At 55.9% G+C, this 26,216-nt stretch overlaps 8 protein-coding genes across 8 annotated transcripts; 1 reads left to right on the top strand and 7 right to left on the bottom strand.

Annotated features, from left to right (window-relative positions):
• Positions 1–1,472: 1,472 nt before the first annotated feature.
• On the bottom strand, positions 1,473–2,198 carry B0T15DRAFT_388053 (uncharacterized protein; the record flags this gene model as incomplete). The annotated part of the gene is made up of 2 exons (XM_062864421.1): positions 1,473–1,697; positions 1,812–2,198. The coding sequence occupies 2 exons, from the start codon at positions 2,196–2,198 to the stop codon at positions 1,473–1,475; spliced, it is 612 nt and encodes a 203-aa protein (XP_062725537.1).
• Positions 2,199–4,270: 2,072 nt separating this feature from the next.
• B0T15DRAFT_13679 (uncharacterized protein) lies at positions 4,271–5,256 on the bottom strand. The gene is made up of 2 exons (XM_062861821.1): positions 5,214–5,256; positions 4,271–5,135 (listed from the first exon to the last, which is right to left on the bottom strand). Exon 2 carries the CDS (start codon positions 5,059–5,061, stop codon positions 4,630–4,632), a length of 432 nt encoding a protein of 143 aa, XP_062725536.1. The 5' UTR covers positions 5,062–5,135; positions 5,214–5,256; the 3' UTR covers positions 4,271–4,629.
• Positions 5,257–6,610: 1,354 nt separating this feature from the next.
• B0T15DRAFT_488461 (uncharacterized protein) lies at positions 6,611–8,594 on the bottom strand (the record flags this gene model as incomplete). The annotated part of the gene is made up of 6 exons (XM_062866515.1): positions 6,611–7,547; positions 7,616–7,692; positions 7,754–8,059; positions 8,116–8,183; positions 8,251–8,287; positions 8,352–8,594. The coding sequence occupies 6 exons, from the start codon at positions 8,592–8,594 to the stop codon at positions 6,611–6,613; spliced, it is 1,668 nt and encodes a 555-aa protein (XP_062725535.1).
• Positions 8,595–10,673: 2,079 nt separating this feature from the next.
• B0T15DRAFT_13548 (uncharacterized protein) lies at positions 10,674–12,246 on the bottom strand. The gene is made up of 2 exons (XM_062861800.1): positions 12,012–12,246; positions 10,674–11,944 (listed from the first exon to the last, which is right to left on the bottom strand). The coding sequence occupies exons 1-2, from the start codon at positions 12,090–12,092 to the stop codon at positions 10,826–10,828; spliced, it is 1,200 nt and encodes a 399-aa protein (XP_062725534.1). The 5' UTR covers positions 12,093–12,246; the 3' UTR covers positions 10,674–10,825.
• A 2,454-nt stretch (positions 12,247–14,700) lies between these two features.
• On the bottom strand, positions 14,701–16,497 carry B0T15DRAFT_13484 (glycoside hydrolase family 5 protein). The gene is made up of 2 exons (XM_062861797.1): positions 16,032–16,497; positions 14,701–15,952 (listed from the first exon to the last, which is right to left on the bottom strand). The coding sequence occupies exons 1-2, from the start codon at positions 16,401–16,403 to the stop codon at positions 15,101–15,103; spliced, it is 1,224 nt and encodes a 407-aa protein (XP_062725533.1). The 5' UTR covers positions 16,404–16,497; the 3' UTR covers positions 14,701–15,100.
• Positions 16,498–18,614: 2,117 nt separating this feature from the next.
• B0T15DRAFT_545740 (uncharacterized protein) lies at positions 18,615–20,057 on the top strand (the record flags this gene model as incomplete). Its single annotated transcript, XM_062870140.1, has 3 exons — positions 18,615–18,676; positions 18,705–19,193; positions 19,269–20,057. 3 exons carry the CDS (start codon positions 18,615–18,617, stop codon positions 19,903–19,905), a joined length of 1,188 nt encoding a protein of 395 aa, XP_062725532.1. The 3' UTR covers positions 19,906–20,057.
• A 39-nt stretch (positions 20,058–20,096) lies between these two features.
• On the bottom strand, positions 20,097–21,953 carry B0T15DRAFT_516356 (uncharacterized protein). Its single transcript, XM_062868252.1, has 2 exons — positions 21,874–21,953; positions 20,097–21,707 (listed from the first exon to the last, which is right to left on the bottom strand). Exon 2 carries the CDS (start codon positions 21,514–21,516, stop codon positions 20,308–20,310), a length of 1,209 nt encoding a protein of 402 aa, XP_062725531.1. The 5' UTR covers positions 21,517–21,707; positions 21,874–21,953; the 3' UTR covers positions 20,097–20,307.
• Positions 21,954–22,208: 255 nt separating this feature from the next.
• B0T15DRAFT_13431 (major facilitator superfamily domain-containing protein) lies at positions 22,209–24,699 on the bottom strand. The gene is made up of 5 exons (XM_062861792.1): positions 24,665–24,699; positions 24,065–24,467; positions 23,951–24,002; positions 23,657–23,868; positions 22,209–23,590 (listed from the first exon to the last, which is right to left on the bottom strand). Exons 2-5 carry the CDS (start codon positions 24,330–24,332, stop codon positions 22,566–22,568), a joined length of 1,557 nt encoding a protein of 518 aa, XP_062725530.1. The 5' UTR covers positions 24,333–24,467; positions 24,665–24,699; the 3' UTR covers positions 22,209–22,565.
• Positions 24,700–26,216: the final 1,517 nt, after the last annotated feature.

Genomic DNA, 26,216 nt, shown 5'->3' with positions numbered 1-26,216 from the left:
ACTTATATTGCCAACCATCAAAATAGCTCCCCAACCTCGATGTTGGCTGCTATGGACCAGTTGGCCAAGGGTACAATGGCTATAATGCACCAGATGGCTCTTCGCGCCGAGGTCTCTTCGCTCCGCAAGGCCAACGAGGCACTCAGCAAGCGCCGGAGAGCCAAAAGAACACGCGTGCAGCTTGGAGGATCGCTTGCGGTACAAGATGCAAAGGATCTACTGGACCAGAAGGCCGTGGTTAGGGAGATGGCGCAAGAAAAGGAGCCGGATAGTGGTGGTGCAGGGGGGGCTCGTACGAAGGTTCGGTGCTGTAGTGTGTGCGGCAAGCCTGGCCATAATGCCCGTACGTGCCAGGAGGTTGTAGAAGGGTCTGATTCAGCTGTTTCTGATGTAATTGTAGTTGGTTAATGGTCTTATTGTATTGCAATTGAGGATGGTTGTTGTAGAGTGGTGGAGAGTGTCCCGCTCGCTTATATGTCCCGCTCGCTTATAAGATACGTTATAGTGTTAACTTATACCGGATCTCAGCATCAGCATTCTCGAAACGTAGATCATCACCAACGTACTAGCGTACCGGGAGCTCCTCGCAGTTCCCCGTACTATCTGCGGTACAGATAGTGACGCAGGCCGCTTCTCATTCGGGGGGACGCTCGTTGCGCCTGCACGACGTGCGTGGGCTTCCCCCACCGCTGTTCCCCCGTATTCCCCGCGAGGACGATTTCCACCACTCCGACTCGTAAGCGTGCTCGGGAACCTGCTGCTCCCTGGAGACACCAAAGCTCAGCCGCCGAGCAGGGCGATGGCGAGGCTGCGAAGAAGCGTCGTGTGGGAAGGTATAGGAAGACGAGTATCACCGCCCGTCAGCAAGCTCAGGTGCCAGAGCCCTCTCGAAGCAAACCCTCAGCGTGACCTAGTCCGGACGGGCCTATTATTCCTACAGTATTAGTAGTTGGCAGCAAGAACATCGATGTCTCTCGTTCCACCCAAAGCAAATGCTATAAAACGTGACGGAGTCAGGCTTAGCCGCTTAGGTTGGCTGTATCGAAGCTCGAGTCTTCCTATCTGCAATATCCATTAGCTCCTCTTCTAGTCATCATGGCATGCGTCTGGCGTACTTTGGCCTTGTTGGTCATCTGAACACTTGCTGTATTAGTTACACGCGATCCCCTGTCGACATTCTAGCATTCCGTCCGTGGGTAATATAGCGGGAACATCACAGATCCGGTCCCCAACCACCAGAACGCATCCATTGAGAAGCAGCGGGACAGAGCAGGGTATAAGAGGATAGTTTGAACTATTAAACAACCGAAGGTACCTTATACAGATTAACAAAGCCCGCTTTTCCCACCCTCTACTTCACAAGTTCACCCTGAGTCAGTTCAACAAAACAACAGTTCCGCCTTAGCCACTGGCTAGGTAACTTTCCTCCCAGCAACACAACACAACAGAACACCAAGAGGTACAGTATGGGCTCAGCACCGCCTCCACTCAAGATCCCACTCCTCGGTCTGCGCCTCGAAGTAGGCCCGCCCATCGCCGGTCAGGGCGCCGCGGAAGTTGACGTTCAGGATGCCCGTGTACCCGTCGCTGCCGGTGCAGGGCGACCACGCCTTGTCGCCGCCGGCGCTGCTGACCAGCGTGACGCCCTGGTTGACCGTGCCGGAGCCGGTGTTGGAGACGGAGCCGCGCAGGGTGCACTATTTAAGTTATTAGGTACCCAAACTGGTGTCAAAACATCGGCCGTCACTATGTAGTGGCGTGGTGGTTTTAAGGGAAGGGGAGGGGAGGGCAGGGGAGGGGAGATTACGTACGGTCTTGCCAGCGTCCTGACTGAAGTAGCTCGTCGTGTAGTAGTTGAGCGCCGTGCCCGGCGGCAGCACCACGTAGCCCTTGACCGTGTTGCGACTCAGCGCGACCTGCCACCCGGGGCTGGCGCCCGTCGCCTGCAGGTGCACCTCGCAGTTGAGCGTCTGGTTGGCGCCCGGGGAGGCGGCCGCGAAGTCGGTGAATGTGACGGACGGGTTGTTGAAGTTGCCGCTGAACTTGGGGTCGCGGGCGCACCCGTTGCCGGAGAAGGTGATGCTTGTGATGCGAGGGGTCGCGATGTCCGCGCCGGAAACGTCGGCCGGGGCAGGGGCTGCGAGCGCGGTGTGTGTGGCCGCTGCAAGGACGACGGTGAGTTGTGATAGGAGGCCCATCGTGGCTTGTTTGGGATTGCGGAATTTTGTGGTAACTTAAAAAGAGGATGTGGCGGTATGTGAAGCTCAGAGCGGTTGGACGAGTCGAGCAGTTTGGAGACTTGCCTGGTGGTCGGTCCATCCCGGGCCTGGCGGGATTTTCAGTCCATCTTTATATGCCCCGGGGACATCCCCCTTCGATATCCACATACCAAAGGCCGAGATGCGGTATCGTGATGGCCGCTATCTTTTCGCCACCCATGCTTTTCGGCCGAGTCGCCCAGGTCGTCGCAACTTTTGGTTGCGGAGCTTTGCAATTTATCCAGATTGCAGGCCTCGGATCCGGGTGCCCGGATTGGCACAAACTAAGGTTTATATTAACCTCCAAAAATAGGTCCCATAAACCTTGTGGCATGCCCACGCCAAGAGGCCTTGGGGTGTTGGGTCTGGCCCGACCGATTTCCAGAGAGGCGAGGGCGCGGAGGCTGGACCGGGAGAGGAAGCTGCAACCTGGATATAACGACGGCGTTCAATCTCGGCGGATATTGTCAAAGCGCTTTGGCCGTATCTCTGTCACACCACATGCTGCTCGCCCCTCCCATTCCACTACGGCGTTGTTCTGCCCAGGGTCGCGTCGTCCCTGACATTAGGACCCCTTTTTTGGGAGGCAGAGGCTGCATGTGGGAAAGATTGCGGAGACCATTTCCGTTTTCATATTGTCCAAATGCCACCTTATGCCTGCCGTCTGACCTCTTCAGGGACCTTTGAGGTCCCACGGGCTTGACCGTAATTGCCATTCCCAGGTCGTCCGGGCCGCTGACTCGCCCTTGGGCTCTGTAAGTTTAACTCCCGTCCCAGACGCGGCTCAACCAAATCTTCTGCCTGCATCTTTGACGATATGTTATATTACATACATTAGAGTAGCAGATATTGACAGAGTGGTGCTATTTATGGCAGCAGGTAGACGTCTAGTATGATGGATGTCACCCTGGAAAGCATGGACCCGGTTGCTATATCCTGGATCCTCTGTTTGTATTGTACAGAGCAGCAACCGCTTACCTATTAAGGCTGCGGCTTCATATGGCCAAGTTAGGTACCCTTCATGTTGGTATCAGTGGAGCATAACATGGGGGGCGACTTAGTAACATGCATTCGATCTGCTGGCTTGCCTGTCCGGCCATGACTTCGCTGAAACACAGCATCATCTCTTCCCTGACATACTCGTTGCCCTTTACAAGAATACACATCCTACCACTCCGCTCGTGTTCATCCTGTACGAGCAAAGAAGGCTTGCACCTCTACTTGCCTACACAACGTGTTAAACACTGGCACAGTTGTGGTCTTGATGCTGACTGTCCCTCCAAGGCCTCCCACATATAAGCCACGCGTCAGGCTTGGCTAGCAGAGACCGGAGCGTAGGTAAGAACTGCAAGTTTGCTGAAATCAGGGGCAAAGACCACAAACTAGGCATGGCTGGAAGTACCGGTACAGCAGGAAAAGGGGCAGAAGACTGGGAAACAGGCTCTCCATGTATTGCATTGTACATAAGGAACCAAGGTCCCCCGGAGTCTCAGACTCCTTAAGAAAGCAATGCAGCCTGTGTGACCGCCTTAAGTTCAACAAAGTTCCTATACAGCATGAACTAGGGCAGAAGACTGGAAAACAGGCTCTCCGTGTACATAAGGAATCTCCCCCCCCTCCCCGAGCTCACACTTCTCAAGCAGGCAATACAACCTGTGTGACCCCTCAAGCTCAACAGACAGGCTGGCCAAGGCCTGACCAGTCCCTAGTACATCAAAGCACATTTGTCGCTCAAGCCGCAGACGGGGGATTGCAGGTTGACCTATCGGATCGTTGGAGTTGTTAGCGTCTGCAAGTTTGGACGGTGCATCTGGTACAATACTCACCAAGCAAGCCCTCGACCATCATGAATCCAAGCGGCCTTGCAATCGGCGAGGACACCCTATACCGCCTCGAACTGCCTGATATTTTCCGTTGACGATCCCGCCAGTGGGCTCGGGGACAGTGCTAACCTGCCGAGATGTTAGCTCGGATGCCCCTGAAGCGCTTTGGTAGCCCTTTAAGCGAGTTACTTACATCGTACTGGTAAACGTCGTTGCCGGCGACGCTCTTCACGCGGAACTTGGTTCACGCCAACTTTGATAGACTGACCGCTGGTGTTGTAGCTAGGGCGGGTCTTGAAGGGTTCCGTGGTCTCGGCCGCCCGCTGAGGGAGCTTTGAATCAAGCCCGACTCAAATAGCCACCGTGGCTCAGGCTGCATACGGCTCATCATGGGTTGAGCACCATCGAAGGTTCAGTCTGGCCGAAGATTTTTGATGTCCTGCGCACACCCGACTTATATAGCCAGTATATATATCTGCAAGTGCGGCGCTCAAAAACCTCGAGGTAGGAGGTATGCCCGGGCATTGGATCGATCCCGACGTCCTCGACTAGATCTTGAAGTGGCTCCTCGGGAAGAAGAAGACTAACCGGGGGCTCAGACGCTGTTTCTCAGAAGACCGTTCGCAGCAGGACCCTCCGCCTGTCACGAGGTGCAGTACCATGATGACCTCAATGAAGAAAAATAATAACTGGCAAGACGAAGATCTCGAGTAGTCGATCTGCAGCTGAAGTCGAAGTACACTGGCTTCGTGTTGCTTGAGATGCTGCTGATCCGCTTTCTTTTGAATGACGCCACCGTGGCCGGTGTATGCGGTCTTGAAGACAGTCGCGGAGTTCTCGAGCGTCCTCTCGTCCACACCGTTGTCCACAATGACAAAGCCCCAGAATACCAGCGACTTCTTCGTGACGTGGTCGGATGGAATCATCGTCGTGACACTCTTGCCCCTTCGGTCGGCGAATAACCGTCGGCTGGCTTTCATCGCGAGGGATGATCACGGGGTATAAACCTGGTTTCTAGTCGAGATGGTACGACTCACTCCCTAATCATCTCCGCCTTCCATAAAAACGCGCAATGTCAGCATTGCCCGTCACATATCACGTGTCACTTGTGTACTGAAATGAGGGTACTTACCTTGTCAATCGATTCGGGCTTTGAAGCGAGACCTACTTCCAGCTCGATCACGCTGGCTGTGCGGATTCGTTCGAACTGCTTGTATCCGGTGTAGACGGCACCGTCTTTGGGTGGCAAGGTGATGGGATGGCATATGTCCGTCTGATCTCGTTATAACCGGGTCAGAGGGCAGAGCATGAGACGCCATGAGTCTGCGGGATCTTTGAGTGTTTAATGTTGATGCAAACTTTTTGGAGATGAGACAAAATGTAGCGGAGAAAGGTGCGACAGGTCACCCGCAGCGGCGAGGGGTAGAAAGCAGAGCGCGAAGGGTGGGCTTCAACCGACTGCAGACCCACGGATCCGATTGGAATCGCCAAAGGAGTAGTTGAAACCTCTGGGCTTCGCATCTGTTCGGTCATAGATGATAGGAGAGAAACCGATATGGTGAGGTTGCGTGATGCTAGACCATGTGACGAGTTTACATGGTGTCCAGGTTGCATCTCTGCCTGTTCCCCCTTTGCACCGGTGAATTATTCATTGACAAAGCGAGATGGGGAAAAGCCATGGCGGTGGAAACCCCATGATGCAGCCCATCCCTAGCTTGGGTGCCATAGTTATGGGGTGCCTGCCTACTCCGGCCAAGGCGGATTCCCAACTCCCGATCCAGCACCATGAACCACTGCCAGAGCAGTTTACCCCATGCAACACAATGAAACATTGAGCTGGCACTTTTGAGATCCAAACATCAGTGACATCACCCTCTACAGTAATAGCATGACACCGCGCACTTCCAACAGCTACGAGGGCACACCTACATCTCCAGGATGCTGCCAACCTAACGCACACAATCTCACGGAGGATCGCCCCCGTTGCAGCTGGACCCCCTGGCGGTCTGGCCCCTTGGCGACTTGACCCTTTGGACGGCAGGGATATCGGACGGACGTATGCCATCCAAAGTCCCTGCCATCCAATGCTCCCTGTTAGCAGCCACGGAGGTGCTCTATGTCGCAAGATCCACGGATTTCCAGGCGATACACCTACGAGATATTGGACGACCTTGTGATAACACATAAGGACATCACATCAAACCGCCCCAACTCCAAACCCTTTTTAATCTAAGTAACGTAAGGTAGCTAGGAGTAGGTAATGGTGCAGGATCTGGAAGAGATGGTATCAAAGTCGTACGTCGCCTCGTCGTATGCCAATCCACGGAAACCAAACGCCGGATACAACATCGGTAAAGACCGTAACCGTGATCCCATTTACCTCCCTTTACCTCTCCATCTCGCAGCAATGCTTTCATCTTGCAGGGTATCAGGCATCAATGAAGCAGACAAGCACGCGACTCCTATATAACGCCAGACACGATCCCAGCCCCTACTCATCACACCCTCCCTTCTTTGTTTATCCCCTCGTCAACTCGCAACCTTCTTCACTCCCACTCCCTCCCGTAACTCCACCTCCGGTTCCCCATACGATTGCCCGCCAGAGCTGGCAAGCGAACTCCTAGGCCATTTCTGCACGACCACCTCCTTGGTCACACGGATTGTCAAGCCTCCTCCTCCTCCTCCTCCTCCTCCTGCTGCTGCTGCTGCTGCTGCTAAGTGTGCTCTCGGCGGTAGTCTCAACCCCCCTAATCCTTCTCCCCCTGCCACTATTCCGCCCCCAAAGCTCGAATTACTAGTAGTAACAGGCCCAAGGGGCGAATCGTCATCATCATCATCATCATCATGGGGTTGTTCGTGGCTACTAGTCGACGCGACGCTGCACGTGCGCTGGGCTTCCAGATCGAGGTCGTGGTCGAGGTCGTACTCACCCCCCGGCGATAACGACGGCTTGATCACACCGTGGTAGTAGCGCGATTTCTCCATCTGGTCGAGCTGGTCCTGGTCGTGGGCGTGGGCGTGCTGCAGCAGCCCGCTGTTGCTGCCTCGCCTGGTCTTGGTGGTGGATGGAGTGTCGCTGGGTCGTCGTTGCTGCGTGTTGTCCAGATGTCGTAGGGCGGTGGCGAAATAGTGTTGGTGTTGGGAGTTGCGGTGATGGGGGTTGGTGTTGCTGGTGTTGTTGGTGGTGTTGTTGTTGGTGGTGGTGGTGGTGGTGCTGTCCTGGTTGTTGATCGTGGTGATCCACTGTAGTGTCGGCTCGCGCATGCATTTGCTGGGGGAGAGGAGGCGGGGGAAGATGCGCTGGATAAGCGGTTTGAGGGTCATGATGCAGGCACACGATATGGCGGCGTTCACTTCGACTGTCGTCCAGTAGATCAAGCCGGCGCTGGTGTAGGTTGCGTCCCAGTTTTGCTGCTCGGTTTGCTGTATTAATGCGACGAGGCGTACTATAGAGATGATGCAGACACTGGATAAGGGGTTTAGGATACCTGTTTATTCTACAAAGCAGAAGGAGCGGAAGAGCCTACAACTTACAAGAAACCTAGGGCGAACACGCCGACGACGGCATACTTCTGTCTCTTGGGGAGGCTGAGTGATGAGAGCACGGGCATCTAAAGAGGTAAGTAGGTCAGTACCTCGAGGCTTTACCGCCAGGAAACAGGCTGGCCATACTGGAAGCGCCATGACGACAAGGTCACTGGCGATATGGAGAGCCGCATTTGCCCACCACAGGTTGGGGGGTTGGCAGTAGACAAATGTCGTCCAATACAAGGACCAGTCCCAAAAGGCCTGCAGCGGCATGCAAGCTGTGCATACCGACACAACGAACCATATCCCAATGGCGATGACCAGGACCAAGACGATCCGAATGGCCCGCTTGGTCCAGGTGTATGTGAAGATGCGCTTGTAGAGCAGCAGGATTGATATCCTCGTTAGGGTGAGGCTCAAGTTGTAGAAGAAGATGCCGTACCAGGCCGCCTGTACTCAGGTGTGAGTTTACAATGGCCCCAGGAGCGCATAGTGCAAGGTCTTACCTTCTCAAATGCCGGTAGCTGGAACACATCGATCTCCCACGCGTGCCTCCCTGCGCCGTGGACCATCTCTGTACAATACAAGGTCAGTCATCCGACGTGGCCACTCGGTGATGGGTATGTGGACGGCAGACGTACGCTCAAGTGAACTGGCGGTGACACCAGCTGCGCACAGCTACAACATGCATCAGCGGGGAATCCGTAACATGAGTTTGCTCATGGTATCTTAGGTATCTTACCAGAGCCGGCAGGATGCACCAATCCGACGCGCCAAGCACATGGTTGAGGCGGCCTCGGGTGTAGAAGCGCAGCACCACAAACGACGAGGCGATCAGAAACGTTATTACGGCGCAGGCGACAACGTCAGCTTGCAGCGATCTCCCGGGCTTCGGCGGGATAACCCATAGCGTCGCGTTCGGATCGATGGTGGTGGTGTTGCCCGAGAATGTCGAATTGTCCCAGCTCGGGCCTGTCACCGTCATCTTGGCCGAGCCCACACCGCTCACCCAACCTGAGGATGGCGCGCTGCAACCAGTGCTCTGCGTCCGTTCGTCCGCGTACCTCGAGCCCGTCAATAGGCCGTTTCGATGTCCCAAAAGCAAAACTAAGAAATTTGAAGGGGATGGGATCTGGGAACACAGGCCACGGTTGACGAAAACATATACGTCTTCTGCACGTCCCCCGTCAATATGAGAGATGACCTCCCGACGTGTCCGGGCGCAATAATAAACTGTTGAACGGCAGTGACTGGCGCCCGCCCACAACGTCGCAACCCGGCGGCGATTCTGGGGAAAGAAGCATTTCTTGCTTGCTGTCACAGTGGGTTCCACCAACTCACAAACGACTTGTGAATTGACTTGACAGATGAATACACCGTTCGAGCCCCGCAGGAGAACCTTTCGCAATTCTCGCGATGGGTCAGCGGTGTGAAGAGGTTGCTCCTTGGCCCCAACGGTTTGTGGCATTGTGCACGATCACCAATCTCCCGGGAGACGATGCTACCTAGCGTTGCATTTCGGAGCATCGGTCAAACTGTCCCTTGCACCCGGCTTGGACTTTGGATCCGGAATGCGGGGAAGCGAGATGGCGGTTCGTCAACCAGGCTATATAATGGGCTATAAGAGAACCGCAGACCCCGTACGCGCATATTGGCCAGAACTGATGGCAAAATCTTGGCCAGCGAGACCAACCCGAAAGTGCTTGCTGCATATTTGTGGTTGCCGGAGCAAGCTTGGAGCTCACAGTCCAAGCTGTCCAAACAGCAGCGGCAAAATCCTAAGGAGACCAGATCCGGAGTTGGGCTCTCCGGAGGAAGTGGTGCAAGCCTCACTCAATGCTGGCTTCAAGAATTAGGACTGCCGACTGCGGTTCTTGCTAGAAAACGGGCAATCACTTTCCTCCTCCCGCTCTCAGCAACTTCACCCCTACTGAGTACTCTGGATATTATTGCTTCGGGTGGCAAGCAGGCGTCAACTAACGTTAAGAGCTGCAAGCGATGTAACGCAGTCAGTTTGTGGCCGTTTTGGGCCCAGCACTAACCTCAACATGGTCTTCGCGTCCCGCCCATCCGAAGCGTGCCCTGTACTCACTAGTAGCATATACGGCCGTCACTGTTAGTTATCTGTTCTTGCAACTGATCGACACTATACAGTTCACGCCGGCCAAACTGCCAACAACTCCCTGAAGGATGAGCCGATCCATGGGATCGGTGCCAAGGCTGCGGTTGTCGTGTTGTTATTATGCACTGACGGAACATCCCACCGTCCACGAACCGAGCTGCAACGGAGTGGCGCATGACGGATGGCGCTCCGGGCCAACAGCTCGAGCCCTGCCAAAGCATCAATCCCATCGACGCGAAGCGAGCAGTATTGAGCGGTTAGTTCAGGTCTCTTACTAGTAACAACCAGAAATGGCATGGCACCAGCCGAATACTGGCCACGACGCCGAGCTTTCCGGTAAGTTCAAGCCATCCAGTGTCTCGATACCTACGGGCTGAGATTGCAGCATAGCATACCCGATTCTAGGACCGACACCTTGCCCTTTGAGACAGACAAACAAGATTGAGGAAGCCTTTAGGGAGAGCTACAAAGAGAGGTTGTCGGTGTGTGCATAGGTAATAACGCCAGAGCAACGTCGACTGCTGCTTTCTGCCGGCAGTCGTGGTGCCCTGATGATTTACCGGCTTGGCAATGGAAGCGGACTGAGGGTCTTGATACACTGGCACCTTCCGTCGCTCTATATATTACTGGGGCTAAAGCTCCCAATTCCCCCAACAGGAGAAGATCCTCACTACCTCAGCTTGCTGGTACCGAACGGAGTCCTTCTGCTCGCATTAGCATCTACTACCGTCATCTTCATTGACCAACCTGGGATGTTCAACAGGTTGACGCTAACTGCCCCCTTGCCATAGACGAGACTTCAGATTCAGACATGTAGCACCATCTTTGATTCATCAGTGACGATTCAGGCGCCTTATGATTACTACCCTCGTCGACGCTGCGGCCTCCTAGCCCCAGACTGCTAAAATCGCTGACTTGGCAGCTAGGGAGGGTAACGAGTCGAAGCTAAAAGACATATCATATAGCCGCGTGTTTGCCTGGGTAATCAACGATTAATAAACGAGACGCGGAATAAGAAGGTCAACTTGCGTCTTCCCTCCAACTCCTGAACCTCTGTCTCAACTCCACCAGGGAGTGACGTTATCCTTTGATTACTACGTGATCTCCTCCTCATCCACTTCACCCTCACCATCCAATTCCGCACCATCATCTCCATAATCGTCCTCCTCCTCCTCATTCCCTTTCTCCTCGCGCTTCTTGTCCAACTCGCGCATCCGGCCGAGGTTCACCTGCAGCCGCTGCATCTCGCGCTCGAGCGCGCCGTGCTCGTGGTCCAGCAGCATCCGCCGGCGCTCCGACATCTCGTGGCTCTCGGCCATGGACCGCTCGCGGGCCGCGCGGCAGATCTCCTGGGATGCCACGCGGGGGTCAACGTTCGCCGGCAGGACGCCGCCCAGGGCTTTATTTTCGGTCGTCATCGTCATCATCAGAGTAGTGGGTGTCGTCGGCGTCTTTGGCGTTGGAGTTGTGGACGAGCTGTAGTAGTAGTTGTTGTTGTTATTGGTTAGGGTGGTTGTGGTGTTAAGAGAGGAGAGCGTGAGGGAGTTCGAGTCAGATCTGTAGCGTTTCAGGACTTGTGGTCTTGCTCCCGCCGCTGAGGGAGGCCGGAGGATAGATTCGGCCGCCGATCGCTTTAGCGATGGCATGGATATTTTTTTGGCATGCGCTTTCTGCTTGCCTTTGCCTTTGATTGTTTGCAGCGGCGTTCCCGCGGTTGTTGTTGTTGATCCCGGCGTTGTCTCGGGCGGAGTGGGCTGCTGGGCTGAAGTCAACTGCGCCGGGGTTGGCGCCACTGGGTTCGGGGAGATGTAGGCTGGAGCATCGGTCCCCATCAAGGGACTCCCGGATAGTGTATAGGCCGGGGCCTCAGATACCGGAGACGGCAGGGGCTGATCCTGCTGCGGGTTCCACGGCAGGTACAGAAACACCTGTGACGGCGACATCGCCGGGGCCGAATCGTAGTATCCGTATCCGTCATATGTGCCGACAGTCTGGGAGTCATCGGCCATGGGATGCCACATGTTGTCTGTGGGGTCTGCTCCGTAGCCTGGCCAGATCGATCTATCGATCTGTGTGCTATCTAGGGCTGCTGAATCGAAGAGGAAGGGTAGGCCTCCTTGGCTCATGTTATTCGGGTCCGAGAAAAGCGAATAATCGAGTTCGTTGGTTCCGGCCAGTAGAGGGTCTGGATATTGCTGTTCCTGAAGATAGACCTAGGATTAGCATTTGGTGAGATCTGGGTAGCGAAGCCAAAAGTTCCTTGGAATCGAAACAGCGTACCAGTATATCGCCATCGATGGTTGGCGTCTTTCGGCCCGGCGAGGAAGAGTTGTTCACCTGACCTGAAGCTGTGTTGCTCATGGTGGCGGTAATAGGGGTTGCGGACTATGCGGGGTGGAGAAAGTTTTGCGGTGATGTTTTTAACTCTCGCTCGCAAATCTTGAGACACGCTGTGACGTGATAGCAAGGCGGTACGACTTAAGGTAGCATAGAGACTCGTTCAAGGTTGTTTGGAGAGTTGCAAGGTGGGACAGACAGGACCCTGCTGGATCTTAGGGGTCCGGCGCTATGACGCAGCACTGCAGAAGCGACCGCAAAACGAGCATGATTGTCTACCAATTCCGCCTGGCAACTGCCACCCCCGGGGTCCGATCTTTGCCATGATAAGCAATGGGGTTTCCTCCTTTACCGTCTGAGTGGCACAGTACATCCATAAATTCCGCCTGGTACCTGAGATGGCGATATTTTTGCATAACAACATCTGCTGACCTTCGGCTCTTGCAGCTGTATGCTTGCACGTTAGCTAGGATGTTAGCTCCCCCACTGTTAGGGCTCCGGCCCCCTCCCGACCCCGCAAGAAGAACTGCAGATACTCTCCACCCGGGCCTGCCACCTCATCAACCACTGGCAACCTCCACGAGCTGACACACTTCACCACATCTTCGTATTCCAGGAAGGAAATTCTGTCCGGTCTCATATGGAAGCACGTGGGCCGGTGACTGGGAGCATTCAACTGCTGGAACTAAGGTACGCGTACATGGCGTGTTCGCTCGGCTCGTGTCGGCTGTTGGCCCACAACTCCACAATGCAGGTCACCGGAAGGCAACCGGCTGGCTGATGTTATAGCGGAGAGGGGAGCGTGATGGTAGGGATCACGCCCTCCCCAATGGAACTTGGCCTATTTGTTCGCCATTCGTGTTGATAGCATGAGACAGGAACGGTACAGGGGGACAAGGCAGGTCACATTGCATGGTCGTCACTGCGGAAATCTTCCAACCCAACCTGTTCTAGGCACTTGATCTTCGTGACTTCGTCTACAGTTGCGGTGGCATGGCAGCAATGCGCTGCGGAAAAGGGGTTACCACGCAACCCAAAATCGCGTACGAGTTCCCATGGCGTCCTTCGCTGGCACTGCCTCGCAGCGATGCGTTGATCTGTATCTCCGGGTTCGGGTCGAACCCACTTGCATTGCCCGTCACCCTGCGGGCCTCCCAGGGGTATTGAGGAACCAACGCTGTTCCCCATGCATCTACTTCCCCGCTCCATGTAGCGTGACATATCACGGGGTTCTTGACGCCGCAGTTACCTCACTAAGTCTTAAGTTAAGAGGGCGCAAAGATGCAATCGCAGGAAGAGTTGACAACAGGTGAGAGCTATCTTTGCGGCCCAAGTATCTTTATAGACGACCGCTGATGCGGCCTTAGCAGACCTTGACCCCGGAGGAGTTGCTCTTGAGGACCAAGACAGGTTGATATCGACGCCGACCTTTCCCGGCGTCGTGGTGTTGACCACTCAAAAAGGCGGAGGGCGTTGGCCTGTCAGCGCCTGATCACTACAAGCATCGTTGGGTCGCTTGGGGGGTTTCGGATATAACCAGCCGTATGCCGTGGTGGAGTACGAGAAGTGCCAGTCCGCCAGGAGCAAAGGACCATACCCGTCAATGCACCTGCCCATGGGCTGCTCCTAAGATGGACAATGCGCAGCGAACCTACTTCCCAAAGCAAGTCCCGGCACACGAAGCGGTATACTGCGGAAGATCAGCCATCCTTTCATCGCGCCGCTAATGATGTCCTTGCCCGTTGTCGACGAGGGGAGGCTATACCTCCTTTCCCCTTAAGCAATGGCGAAACTTGTTCCACCATCTTTGGCACACCCGATGCTCTGAACAGCATACAGCCAGATTCTACGACGCCAAACTAGTATTCGCACTAGAGTACCTACACGATCTTCAGGTGTTCGGCTACTAGTAGTTAAAGCCCCGAAACGATCTCCTTGACTCCGTTGCCCACATTACTCTCTGCGGGGTCGGTCTCTTTAGGGAATGTGGTATTACCCATGGGACCCCTGAAATCCAGCACCAGAGGTCGTCCTTGGCCAACATCAAACCAACTTCAGGATGGAGGACTGGTGGACCTTGGGGGTTTTCCCCCACGAAATGCTCACCGGACCCGTTCTACCACGAAGACCTCCACGAGGTACGCTGCCAGATCCTGGGCGACCAACCTGTCCCGTTCCTCGACTCGCTTCCGGCCACGACTAGGGAGATCAAGAAGATGCTCCTCGACCTAGGTAAGCTGTGACACCCCTGGGACAAGGCGCAAGTACGGCTATGAGCTAGGCGGAGCCGGACGAATTCCTGCCGCCCCTCATCCGGGGGTCGTCAAACGCCGCAGCCCACAGCTACTAGTGAGCTTGCTCCTCTCGCACGGCGCTGACCCGTAATGACCTGCGTATCCCGACGCGTGAGTTCAGTATCCGCGGATCGGGCGAACCACTGCTGCTGCTGGTCTCTCAGGCGGCGCGGGAAGATGCATTACAGTACAATTGCGGCCGCGTCGTTGAGCTCGCTATGGCATTGCGCCTGGCGGATACCTAGTCATTGGGCGACTGCTGCTTGACGCTGGGACTGCTGATATTGGTCTCCCCCGCATCCTGTGTGGAGGGTGATCGGGGCATGGATGTGGCCTTGTCCCGAGGAATGTGTCCCAGAGGGTTACAGCTGCTTTGAGGGCGGCCGTTAAAGAGATGCAGAAGGAACAAGGGATGGCGAACAAAGATGGTGAGGCTCGCGTTCTTCGATGCTATCCACCATGCAGATATGATCAATGGATAGGATCAATCTACGATATTTTTGCCGAGCTTGAAGGCGTTGAAAACAAAGGTTGACTACGGTATGTACGTTTACGCTATAAACCAGTATATACGTTTCCAGCGGTACGACGAAATATATACAAGAAGAGTTGGTACTTTGCCGATAGCAAAGGTGCTCGCATGCGTCACTTATCCCCCAGGAAGGTTGATCATCCTTCTCAATCCTGTCAACCCCTTGCCTCTCTACGCAATGTACTTCTTGAGCAGCGAGTTGTAGTTCAAGTAGCCAGTACCCGATGGGGGCTCCCTACCCAAATGTCAGCGTCTATTCGGTTACTAGTAACTACCTGCACGAGATTATGATGGAAGGGGGAGAATAGTACGAACATGCTAAAGATATAGTCGCCCCACCAGGGGCCGCCCGCCCACCAGAGCGCGCCCGCCCAGACATCGCTGTTAGCCTGAAGATGGTCGAGCAAACCCGTGACAGCCGTCTGGCAGACCGAGTTGGCGCCGCCGGCGAACTCGCCCAGCACGCCGATCTTGCCGTTGGCGCGGAGCCAGTTGGTGGCGCCGACGACGCGCTGCACGCCGATGTTGGCGTTGACGCAGGTCTCGCTGGTGCCGGAGCCGTCGCTGTCCAGGTACTGGTGCATCTCGTACAATAGCTTGTTCTGCGGGTCCCTGAGCGCCTTCAGGTTGTCGTTGGTCGTGTTCCACGTCCACGCGCCCGACCACGAGTTGCCCTCGGCGAAGATGTACTGCGACGTGGCGCCCGCGCTGCGGATGCTGTCGATGGCGGCCTGGTTGAGGTTGAGCACCAGGGTCTGGTCCATCTCGTGGTACTCATTGTTGGTGTCGAAGACGACGAGCGAGTTGGAGGCGAACTGCTTGGCCAGCTTGCTCCAGAAGGTGCCGAAGGCGTTGACGTCCGTGATGATGTTGCCGTAGTACCGCCCGTAGTTGTGCGGGTCGAGGATCGCATGCGCGCCCTTGCTGGTGATGAAGTTGACTACCTCGGTCAGGTTCTTCAGGTACGCCTGGTCGAACGGCGAGGTCAGGGTGTTGGGCACCAGCCGCTCCATGGCGAACGCCACGCGGAAGATGTTGTACCCATCGTTGATGTGTGTCTGACAAGAAGCGTCAGTATCAGTATCATGTATGCACATCCCTCAGCGCTTTCGGTCCACACTGGTTGTGTGCCCTTACCTGAATGGTCGAAGTCGAGGGGAAGTAGAAGTCCTTGCCCCAAGTGCCGGGGTAGATGCCCTGGCCGAACTCGGCGACGGACTGGTTGATGCCGATCCACTTGAGCTTCTTGCCGGAGGAGGGCGCCGAGGAGCTCGTGCTAGGCGCTGAGGACGTGCTGGTAGCGGTAGCCCTAGCCGTTGTAGTAGTCCTCAGCGTCGTCGAGCCGGCGCCCGGCAAGCATTGACTGTACCAGTCGTTCTGGTAGACACAGTGGTAGCCCGAGGCACACGTTGTTGGTCCATTGTATCCGTTCCCGCCGCATTGACCGTACGGCCCGCTCTGAGCGGCGACGCCTGTGGCGAGGATGCCCGCGAGGATGGATGACTTCATGATGGCGGCCGGCTTGAAGGGTTCCTTGCCTAGATTCTTCGGAGCAAGAATTAAGGAGCTGGCATAGGTCTCGGAGTCCTTTTATACTGCTTAACGTCGGGCTGACGACGCCAACCCGGCAGGCGAGGTCGCGAGGATGTGACCCCGTGTTCCCGGTCCTTGGTCCGATCCTGAGCAGATCATCAGGGTTATGCCGTCGAGACGTTCCTAATTCCGGGAATCGAGCTGGAGCATGTGGGGTAGTGTTGCATTGGAAACGCTTGATGCTCGCAAGAACAGATCGTCAACAGCCCACAGCGGTTGCTGGAACCACCGGCTGGAGAAGCGGCCACCGAGTGTTCCCATCTTGGCTGAGAAAAGGTCGGCACTCGCAAGGCCGGATGCCAGAATCGTACTAAACCGATTTCTTCGGCCCGCAGAGATGCACAACTCCGCAGCGAATGGGACTGACGACCATGGTGCGCTGGGTTGGCGGTCCGAAAGTGAGGGACAAGGCTCCATTGAGACGCGGATCGAGATGTTCCGTTGATCGCCTTCGGTATAGCCTCACAAAGGCTCCGTCCCGCCAAGGCCATCATGGTACTTACCGTGGCCGATGTTTCACCATCAGCGGCTTGTTCCGGAGCAGGTTCCGTCGTTGGCGACCGCAATGCAATGCGAGTCCACCAATCGATTTCTACCTACGAGTAGTAGGTCAGTTGTGGGCCATACCATGTGTGCACACGCATGGTCCCAGCTTGCCCGCCGAACCGCATCGAACAAAAGTGAACTCTCAATGATGTAGAGCAGTCAAAGCAAATAAATCCCTAGAACTTTCCTAGCACCTTTTGGTCAAAGGCTCCAGAATACAGTTGATTGGGCTTGTTTGTTGAGACGTTGTGGACTTGCGCTGTACGCACCATGGGAAGAGTGTCCGGGAAGGAACAACTTGTCAGTCACAGCATCGCTGTCGTCCCGCCATTCAGTCGGACGGCTGAGAGGCTGGCCAGGATTCACAGCACCAGTCAAGAACAGAAGCCTCCAAAGGGCCTGGTCATCGTAGATGGCGACTAGGTAGACTATAATTTCTATCCGTGCGGCCGAATCCCCACGTCAGTACAGACACTCTCTGCAACAGTACGGCAAAGCTTCCGTCAGTACAGCCATCTTTTCGGTCATACGACATCCCTTGTTCAGTACCGACAAATCTGCACATCAGTATGGTACAGGTGCTCTCTGCGTCAGAGTACAGCCAAGTTTCCTTCAGTACAGCTGCTTTCTCGGTCAGTACGACATTCTCTTTCCGCCTTTCAGTACAAACAAATCTTCATGTAAGTACGTACAGATAATCAAATATCAGCACAAATCACTTCCGCTACGCAAAACCCCATCTGATGGCACCTTCGCTCCCTTTCCCCTCCCCTGGCCTTGGTCACCGAAATAAAACTGATCTACTCTAGTTGCTCTCAGAGGCTGCATTGCTTGATTCTGCTTCCTCCAGTTGACCAACATGTTCCATTGCTTGTTGATGGTCCAATGGGCAGAGATCGACTTAGACTGGGTCAGATGTTCCATTGAGGTGCTGCGTAAGTACCTAAGTACTTTACCATGCTGACATGCTTTCAGCGAGCCCTATCGCGTAAAAGGGTTTGGCAGATATCCAATCACCTATGCTAAGAGAGGTCTAGAGCTGACGTGATTCTCTCCGCTAAACGGTTGTGTACGGTCTTCATTGTGGATAACCCCAGGCTTAGCGACTTGGCTACCTCTACGTGGTTCCACAAACAATGTCCCTCTTCAGTATGGAGGACTGAGTGGTTCGGCACTATATCATCGGCGATAAATTTACTTCGCGTCTAGGGGTGCTCAACAAGTCGGCGATAGTAAGTTGAAGATATCTAGGGGTTACTGGACCATCGGTGGTAAGTTAACGACATCTAATCTAGCGGCTAGCGCTTACAGTCCCCAGCATGGCTTGCCACACAACAGCTCTGCGTCTACGCTATGATTGGGCGAGATGCGAACATCTCAGCATTCTCGGGAGTCGGCATCTCATCCAGCGGAAGTAGTCCCTAAACCAGAGCTTCACCGCCACCCAGAGAGACCTAATATGCGGAAGGCCATTTTGTATAAAGCCCGCCATGATCTTGCCTTCATAAGAATGTTGGCGTACCAACCCGGACAGCCGTTGGTCAATACAAGATTGTCAACTCAGTTCATTCTAGCTACAACATGAGCTCGACCTCGTCGTCCTTCTCGGTCCCAATCCCGGCCGAGTACCAACAAGACCTCGAGTGGGTTGATCTTCCAGACACGCGTCAGCGACGAGGAAATCCTCGCCTCTCTGGGTCAGTACGCGCCCGTCACATCCGAGAGGAATGTGTGGGCATTCTGGGACAAGGGCGTGGCGGTGATGCCGGGATGGTGCAAGCGCAACGTGACGAACTGGGTCCGCATCCTGGGGCCGTCCTGGACGGTGCGGGTTCTGGACATGGTGTCCGACAGCCCGAACCACACGCTCAAGTACCTCCCCGCCGACTTCCTCCCCGAGACATTCGTCCACGGCACGATGGACGGCCCGTATGTGGGGCCCCACTCGGCCGACTTCATCCGCGGAGCGGCGCTCTACCTGCACGGCGGCGTGTTCATGGACGTGGGCATCATGCTCATCCGCCATCTCGACCGCGTCTGCTGGGACGCCCTCGCGGACGAGGCCTCGCCGTTGCGGGTTAGCGTTCCGCTCACGTATGGGCAGATCATCGCCAACCATTTTGTTGCCGCTCGAAAGGGCGACCCTTACATCAAGCGCTGGTAAGACATGTCCTGTCCGTTTGTTTATCACCTACTCCTGCATGGCTCGCGTACTAATTCGGGCAATGTCAAAAGGCACGACCTCTTTCTGCATGTGTGGCATGGCCGCACAAACTACCGCGGCATCATCAAGCACCCCGTTCTGCAGTTCGCTCTGACCACCAGTTCCTTCGACGAGAGCAAAGAAGCCAGCTTCAACTGGAACTTCAAGGTCGACCCGGAGACGGTATTCGAGTACATCGCGCAGGTTGTGTGCAGGACGCGGCTCACGCACCTGGACGATGCCGGCGACGGTTTCTCCTGCGCAGACTACTGGGAGAAGAAAGTCCTCACCTTTCGCGCGGTCGACGAGAACTGGGGCGCCGAGTCGATGGTGGGGTTCGAAGGGCCGAAGCTGCGCGACCTCCTCGCGCTCCGTCTCGACTCGGAACCGTCAACGCCCGAATACGCCAAGGCGTCCAATTTGGTCTGGCGATTGCTGACGAGGAGCAGCATGCAGAAGGTCTCGCACGGCAAAGGGCTGACCAGCGATGTGATGCTGGGAGCGTTGTGGGATATGCCCGAGAATGAGACGGCGGACTGCGCGCCGGGCACGTTTGCGTGGCTGCTGAGGCAGGGGCCGCTTTGTCTGCGCCAGACGAGGGCGGCCGTTCAGATTGTGCCCGCTCCGCCGGTCAAGGAACGCTGGAGGAAGGGGGTGCTGGAGCCTTGAGTAGACTGTAGGGACCCAAAGCACTATCGCCCATGTATGTACTTGTACTACATCCATACCCATGGACCTTCTAAAAAGGGTCCAGGTTGTTTAATGACCACGGGTCCTTGCTTTTGGCCATGGGACCAAGTTGACCTGTGGTTATACTTCAGCGGCATGTACGTACTAGCGCAATCCTTTGTCGGTGTTCTCGAGTGATCGCGGATGGATTAACCCTTCATCCCCTACAGCATCTATCTACCCCGAGCCTCTATACCAATAAACTACCTCTGCCTGACGACACCACGAAGCTGGCTATTGAACCAGAAGCCATTGATCTATATCACCTTCACTGACAACAACAGCAACTCTATAACCCTAATCTCACCCCCGTTACCCCTAAGCTAACCTAACCTCCCACCCTCACACACTCGGATCAAGCACGACAATCTTCGCATTCCCCCCACCCTGTCCCACAGCGGCATAGAGCAACCCCCTATCCTCCTTCCGTCTCCCAAACACAACCACACTAACAAACCCATACCCCGTGCCACTCAAGTCATCCGCAACAACCCTCATGGTCCCCGGGGACGGTCCGGACTGAGAGGGCGCCGCCGCCGGTCCAAAGCTGACCTCGACCACCTTATTCTCATACTGCGCCGCAATATACGCCTTCTCCCCCTTCCCACTACTCCCATTCACCGCAACAGCAAAGTCATCAATCGACGTATTCGCCGCCAACACCTCCGCCGGCCCCACGGCCACGCCCGTGCTCGCGTCAAGCGGCATCCGGCTGAGGCTTGCCGCCGGGTCGGCGTGGTTCGCCCAGTACAGGTACCCTAACCCACTACTCCCACTACTACTACTACTACTACTACTACTACTACTACTACTACTACTACTACTAGACCCCGATCCCGATCCCGGGGCAAGCAGGAAGTGGATGCCGTTGATGCCCGTCATGCCCGTCAGCGGCGTGGTGTAAGCCCCCGAGGCCACGTCCAGGAGGTAGACGGCCTCGGCCTGGGTGTCGGCGAGCAGCACGCGGTCGCGGCGCGGGCCGAAGGCGGTGATGCCGTTGATGAAACCTGCGTTGGGCAGGGCGGCGAGCAGGGAGACCGTTGGCCTGTCGTCGTTGTCGTCGGCGTCGACGTGGAAGGTGAGCGTCCAGACCTTGGCGCTGCCCGGCTCGACTTGCAGCGGCGCGGGGATGGTCGAGCTGCCGAAGACGTAGCTTTCCTTGCCGGGGCAGTTCTTCTTGGGCTTGGCGCCGACCGCGGCGACGGCGCTGGCTTGTCGTGCGCGCCGCTGCTTCGTGCAGGCGGCGGATGGTGCCGGCGGGGTTACCTCGGCGATGCCGGTCAGGTTGAAGGTGTCTGGGACGGTGACGAGCAAGGCTCCCGCGCCCGTGGCCGGGTCGATTTGCCAGATCTCCGGGGCATCGCCGCGCGTGGCGAGGATCAGTCCGTTGGGGCGGACCGCGAGGTTCTCGAACCAGGATTGGGCCGCCACCGGTCCAGGGAGGGTGAAGACGGTGGTGGGCGTCGAGGCGGCGAGGGTTGTTGTAAGGGCGGAGGAGAGCAGAAGGAGGAGGAGGGATGCCCTCGGGTTGCGAGTGGAATAAAACCTCATGGTCGAAAGGTGATGGGAAGAATCACAGGCTTCACGAGGAGCATGAATCTCTGGGAAGTGAGCCTGGACTGCTTGGATTGAACGAGCTTTCAGAGCTCTATCAAGGGAGAAGACCCAACGGAGCGGTGTGTCCTACCCTACCTGCTCACATGTTGCCGGCTGCCGAAGGCTTGGGTTCCATCCTCTGCAACCTGTCTCCATTTTAGCGCATCTACACGTGTAAAATGCTTCCCTAGTCTGTTCCTTAGCGTGTGGCTACCGGGAAAGGCTCGCTACCGAGGCCCGCACGGTATGAAATCCTGCCACTGGAATCTCCGAGATGGTGGGCTATCGAGAGGACAAAAGATCTCAGAATACCTTAGTTATAATATTGGTCCTTTCGGCCACCATGACTCCTCCAAAAAATCCAAACTTTACCCGCTGGCTCTGGTGTTGAGGTGGGACTTTCCGGTTCTGAGTATCCCGGACCCGCCCTGTCCCCGGGAATAATTTCCGCACCAACGAGGGCTGTCTCGGGTGACCCCGGCAGCCGTTCCTTGGCGTGGCATGCGAGGAAGATGTCCGGAATCATGCCGACTCGCCACGGCGATCGGGATGCAGGAAGGACACGGGGGTCATCGCCTAGTTGCATGATGCATCTACAGGCGATCGAGGAGGGACCGACGAGCCACGATATGCTGCATGCACCGATAGGGGGACGAGTTGAAGAGGTCTAAGGTCCTATCCGTATTACTTTGGTATCCGTCTATCATGACACTGAAACAGATCCACCTAACCATATGCTCCGATGCAATGCAGCCGATACCCGCCGCCGTCCACAGACCCAAAGCACCAAAGGAGAACATCAACAAGAAGCCAAGAAGAACAAGTTCCTCTGGCCCTGCTTTTCCAACATCGACACATCGCATCCGTCCAACTTTTTTTGAGAACGACCACCTCTCTCTCCAATATGAAGATAAACTCTCGTGCCCGACAACACGTTGTAAAAGACCACCCACCACCGACAGCATCCTCCCACCACCCCGACACGGCCCCCACCAACGTCGCTTTTACGGATTGGCAACATAGCTCCTCGCCCGTTCCAAATCCTCCATATCGGCATGGAGCGGCACATTCGGATCCCTCGCGACCCCCTTCTCGAGCTCCGAGTCCGACGCAGTCGTGTACTCGTCCCCGCCATACGCATACTTGCTGCGCCGCCTGATGGCGGGTCCATACCGGTAAAACACGAACGGGATCGCACAGCACGCGAGACTCAGAAACGCCAGGAAGGTCGACGCCCACTGGTCGCCCATGCGATCGTACATCTGCTCGGTGAACAGCACGACGCCGGCGCCCCAGAACGAGCGGATGCACGTCTTGGCGGCGAGAGCCGACGCGGCCTGGTGCTGGTACGAGTCGACCAGGTAGTTGTTGGCCGAGTTGTAGAGGAAGATGAAGCCGAAGCCGACGGGCAGGCCGGCGAGGCAGGGCCCGACCCAGATCAGGTCGCGGTACGAGGTCCAGGCGAAGATGAACAGGCCGACGGGGATGAACCAGCACGAGCACATCATGGGGATCAGGCGCGTCTCGGCGGGCGGCTTGCCGTTGTGCTTGGCCACGAGGCTCAGGTAGTGCCGGTTGACGAAGGGCGAGCAGCAGGCCGACAGGATGACGCCGACGGCGAGCGGGATGAACATGAGGCCCGTGGTGCCGGCCGAGTAGCCCTTGCGCGCCTGGAAGATTATGGGGTAGGCGACGAAGAACATGTACAGCAGGCCGTAGAGCACCGACATATACAGGCTGATGAGGAACACGATGAGCTCGCGGAAGAGCAGCTGGAAGGGCCGGACCAGGAAGACGCCGATGCGCTCCGAGAAGGGCCGCGGGTCGAGCTCGGCCTCGGTGACGTGGCCGTTGTCGCCCGTTTGCTTCCGCAGCTTTGCCGCGCGCCGGGCGAGGATCGTCGGCGCGTACGTCTCCGGGACGGTGAAGGTGATCAGGACCCAGACGACAAAGGCGAAGATCAGCTGGATCCAGTACAGCCAGCGCCAGCCGGCAGCGTCCGAGAGGAAACCGCCAATGAGGGGACCAACTACGAAGGGTTAGTTAATTGTAGTTGCGTGAAAGCCAATGCGGAGGAATGGCAATGGGAACATACTTGCTGGTCCGATGAAAGGGGCGGCGGAGAAGGCGGCCATCGGCACGCCGCGCTCTTCGTTGCGCCAGAGATCCGCCAGCGTGCCGCCCACCAGAGTCATGGGCGCCGAGAAGGCGATGCCATCGATGGCTCTGCAAACGATGAGAGTGCCGAGGTTCTTGGCGACCGCGCACGGAATGATGAAGACGACAGCAAGGAGCAGAGTCGAGCCACTGCGGTTTCACAGGTCAGCCATCTTATCCCTGGGATTGGGAATGTCCCGGGAGAAAAGCGAGGGGGGCGGAGGAGTCTTACTAGATAATGCGCCTCCCATAGACCTCAGAAAGCGGCGCGAAGACCATGGGCCCTGGATGGGGGTCAGCTCAGCCAGACACTTCCAGGGGAGTTCAGTAAACATGGGACGCTTACCGACACCGAACCCAACAACAAAGACCGTGATGGTCACGAGCGCGGCCTCGTGACTGACATTGAACTCCCGCGAAACGCCTTCGATGTCCGATGTGATGACACTAGAGCAGAACGCGACGACGAAACACGTAGCGGCGACGATCATGGTGATGTACCACTTGAACGCTTTGGACCAGTTCTTCGGGTTTTCCGGATCCCCTTCCGCAAACGTGACCAGCTTGTAGCTCTGCTGTGTCTCCCCATTGGGGAGCTGGTCCGCCTTGTCCATATTGGCGAGGATATAGGCGTTGCTGAACGGTTCAATGCCTCCTCCTGTTATCCGGTGGCTCGGTATCTTTCTCCCTTTATTACAGTGCCTTCTTGTTCCCCTTCCTCCAAGTGTCCGTTGTCAAGTTGGCGATATCTGATGTGTTCGACCAGTTGTTAATAAGGAAGTAATCGAGGATAGAAAGCCAGGTAAAGACTGGTTTCGTCCAATGTCGCCCTTATCATGGGACAGCGTTGCTTCCCGCCTCTTACGAAAGAACGACGAAGGAAGCAAGGGGTACAACAATAGTTATGAAAGCAGAGCCGGAAAAGAATGGAAGATCCTGAACCCACGTCCCACTGTAACCAAACAACACGATCTACACCTCCAGCCTCTGCCCATGAAGGGAGATCTAGGGGGCACCAGGATTTATATCATCATCATTACAGCAGTGGAAGCGGCCGTGGCCCATGATTCGGCAAAGCTCGGTAAACGCGTGCGAAGAGCTGCGGCGATCCGTAGCAAGCACGAACAAGCACGACGCTTCGCGAGCGGCGAGCCAGAGGATTCGCGAATCTGGACCCTTTTGGCCTTCCAACACCTCAAACGCCTGGGCCACTTTAAGACGCCGTCCGCCCAATGTCAACACACAAATAACTGGAGCACCCATGCCCTAGGAGCGGGAACAGTGGAGTCTGTGAAAATCTTAAGCATGCACTGACAGCCGAACTGCTCTTGGCAGCGTCACTGACCGTACGCCAAGACCTCGAAGGGCATCAGGGTCCAGAATAAGTAGGCGTTCCCGGCCTGTGGTTGGCTGACGTCCTCGGCATCTCGCCGTCGGTAGAAAGCGCGAGGGCCATCCAACGCCCGCTGAAGATAAGATCAAGCTGCCCAACTCGCGTGCCGAATCCTTGGGTCTGGACGAACGGACATGTTTGTGTAATCTGTAAAGAAGACTGTTGACTGCCAGTTTTAACTTTCATGGGGCTCACTGTTGCCCAAAAAAGGGCTGTGAAGCCTGGTCAACACTCCGGGGAGTCGAAGCATGGCACGCTCGACACCGGCACTGCATTGTAACGGTTAAACGAGGCGTCGTAACTACTACATATCGTCGATCATTCAACGGTGAGCATACAACGCGGACGAAGTGATGACTGATGAGTTGTCGAACCTGTCAAGAAGAGAACATTCGACAGCAGTGGGTCCCTCAGAACACCCCTGGCGCCTTGGGTGTTATCGATAACTACAAATCGGATAACCTGAGGTCATCCGAGAGCTGGGTATAGCTTCAACCCTGACAATAACTGTACTGTAGCGGAAAGGTATTGTAGCGGAAAGCTTTGGTCTGATAGTCTGACTAAGAAGGATGAAGGAGGAAGAAGAGGTTCGGAGATGGGATCTCTGACCGGAGCTAAACTAACTTAACTAAGTGCCCTGGGGTGCACGTGACCCTGTGGTGGGTCCTACCGGTGACCCGTAAGTTGTAACACTCCCCCTTTTCGGCAAAAAATCGACGTCCCCGTCGATTCCTCCGTGATCCTCCGTAACCATCATAGTTATTACATATGTCCGATTTTTTCACTCCTCGCCACTACTCGTTGAACTGTCAAACGCCTCCCTGGCGCTTTCGAATTCGAACGATATGTCTATTTCATCCGACTCCCTGTCCGATTCCTCGGTTATTTCCCTGGTCACGCGCATAGCCTTGCCCGATTCCCTGACCGATTCCCCGGTCGGGACCTTTCCGAATCCCTTTGCGCTATAACTAAATTCAGGCTTTTCTCCAGTTTTGCAATCCTCTCTCTATCTTCCGCACGTTCCTTCACAGGAATCAGATTCCTTTCCTCGGTCATAATCAACCTTCTTCCGAACCAGATTCTCTCCTCATCCAGTCTCTGAACC

This window comes from Chaetomium strumarium, assembly GCF_033439665.1.
Source record: "Chaetomium strumarium strain CBS 333.67 chromosome Unknown B0T15scaffold_1, whole genome shotgun sequence".
NCBI lineage: Eukaryota > Fungi > Ascomycota > Sordariomycetes > Sordariales > Chaetomiaceae > Chaetomium > Chaetomium strumarium.
This window is presented reverse-complemented; position numbering and strand designations above follow the sequence as displayed.

What these genes read in the sequence shown, in the direction of transcription:
- B0T15DRAFT_13484 (XM_062861797.1), bottom strand. Translation starts at nt 16,403, where the DNA reads ATGAAGTCATCCATCCTCGCGGGCATCCTCGCCACAGGCGTCGCCGCT. An exon ending in CCTCGACTTCGACCATTCAG is followed by an intron (nt 15,953 to 16,031) that starts GTAAGGGCACAC and finishes GCTTCTTGTCAG; the next exon opens with ACACACATCAACGATGGGTA.
- B0T15DRAFT_13548 (XM_062861800.1), bottom strand. Translation starts at nt 12,092, where the DNA reads ATGAGCAACACAGCTTCAGGTCAGGTGAACAACTCTTCCTCGCCGGGC. An exon ending in CCATCGATGGCGATATACTG is followed by an intron (nt 11,945 to 12,011) that starts GTACGCTGTTTC and finishes TGCTAATCCTAG; the next exon opens with GTCTATCTTCAGGAACAGCA.
- B0T15DRAFT_13679 (XM_062861821.1), bottom strand. Translation starts at nt 5,061, where the DNA reads ATGAAAGCCAGCCGACGGTTATTCGCCGACCGAAGGGGCAAGAGTGTC.
- B0T15DRAFT_516356 (XM_062868252.1), bottom strand. Translation starts at nt 21,516, where the DNA reads ATGAGGTTTTATTCCACTCGCAACCCGAGGGCATCCCTCCTCCTCCTT.
- B0T15DRAFT_13431 (XM_062861792.1), bottom strand. Translation starts at nt 24,332, where the DNA reads ATGGACAAGGCGGACCAGCTCCCCAATGGGGAGACACAGCAGAGCTAC. An exon ending in TGTTGTTGGGTTCGGTGTCG is followed by an intron (nt 24,003 to 24,064) that starts GTAAGCGTCCCA and finishes ACCCCCATCCAG; the next exon opens with GGCCCATGGTCTTCGCGCCG. An exon ending in CCCTTTCATCGGACCAGCAA is followed by an intron (nt 23,591 to 23,656) that starts GTATGTTCCCAT and finishes AACCCTTCGTAG; the next exon opens with TTGGTCCCCTCATTGGCGGT.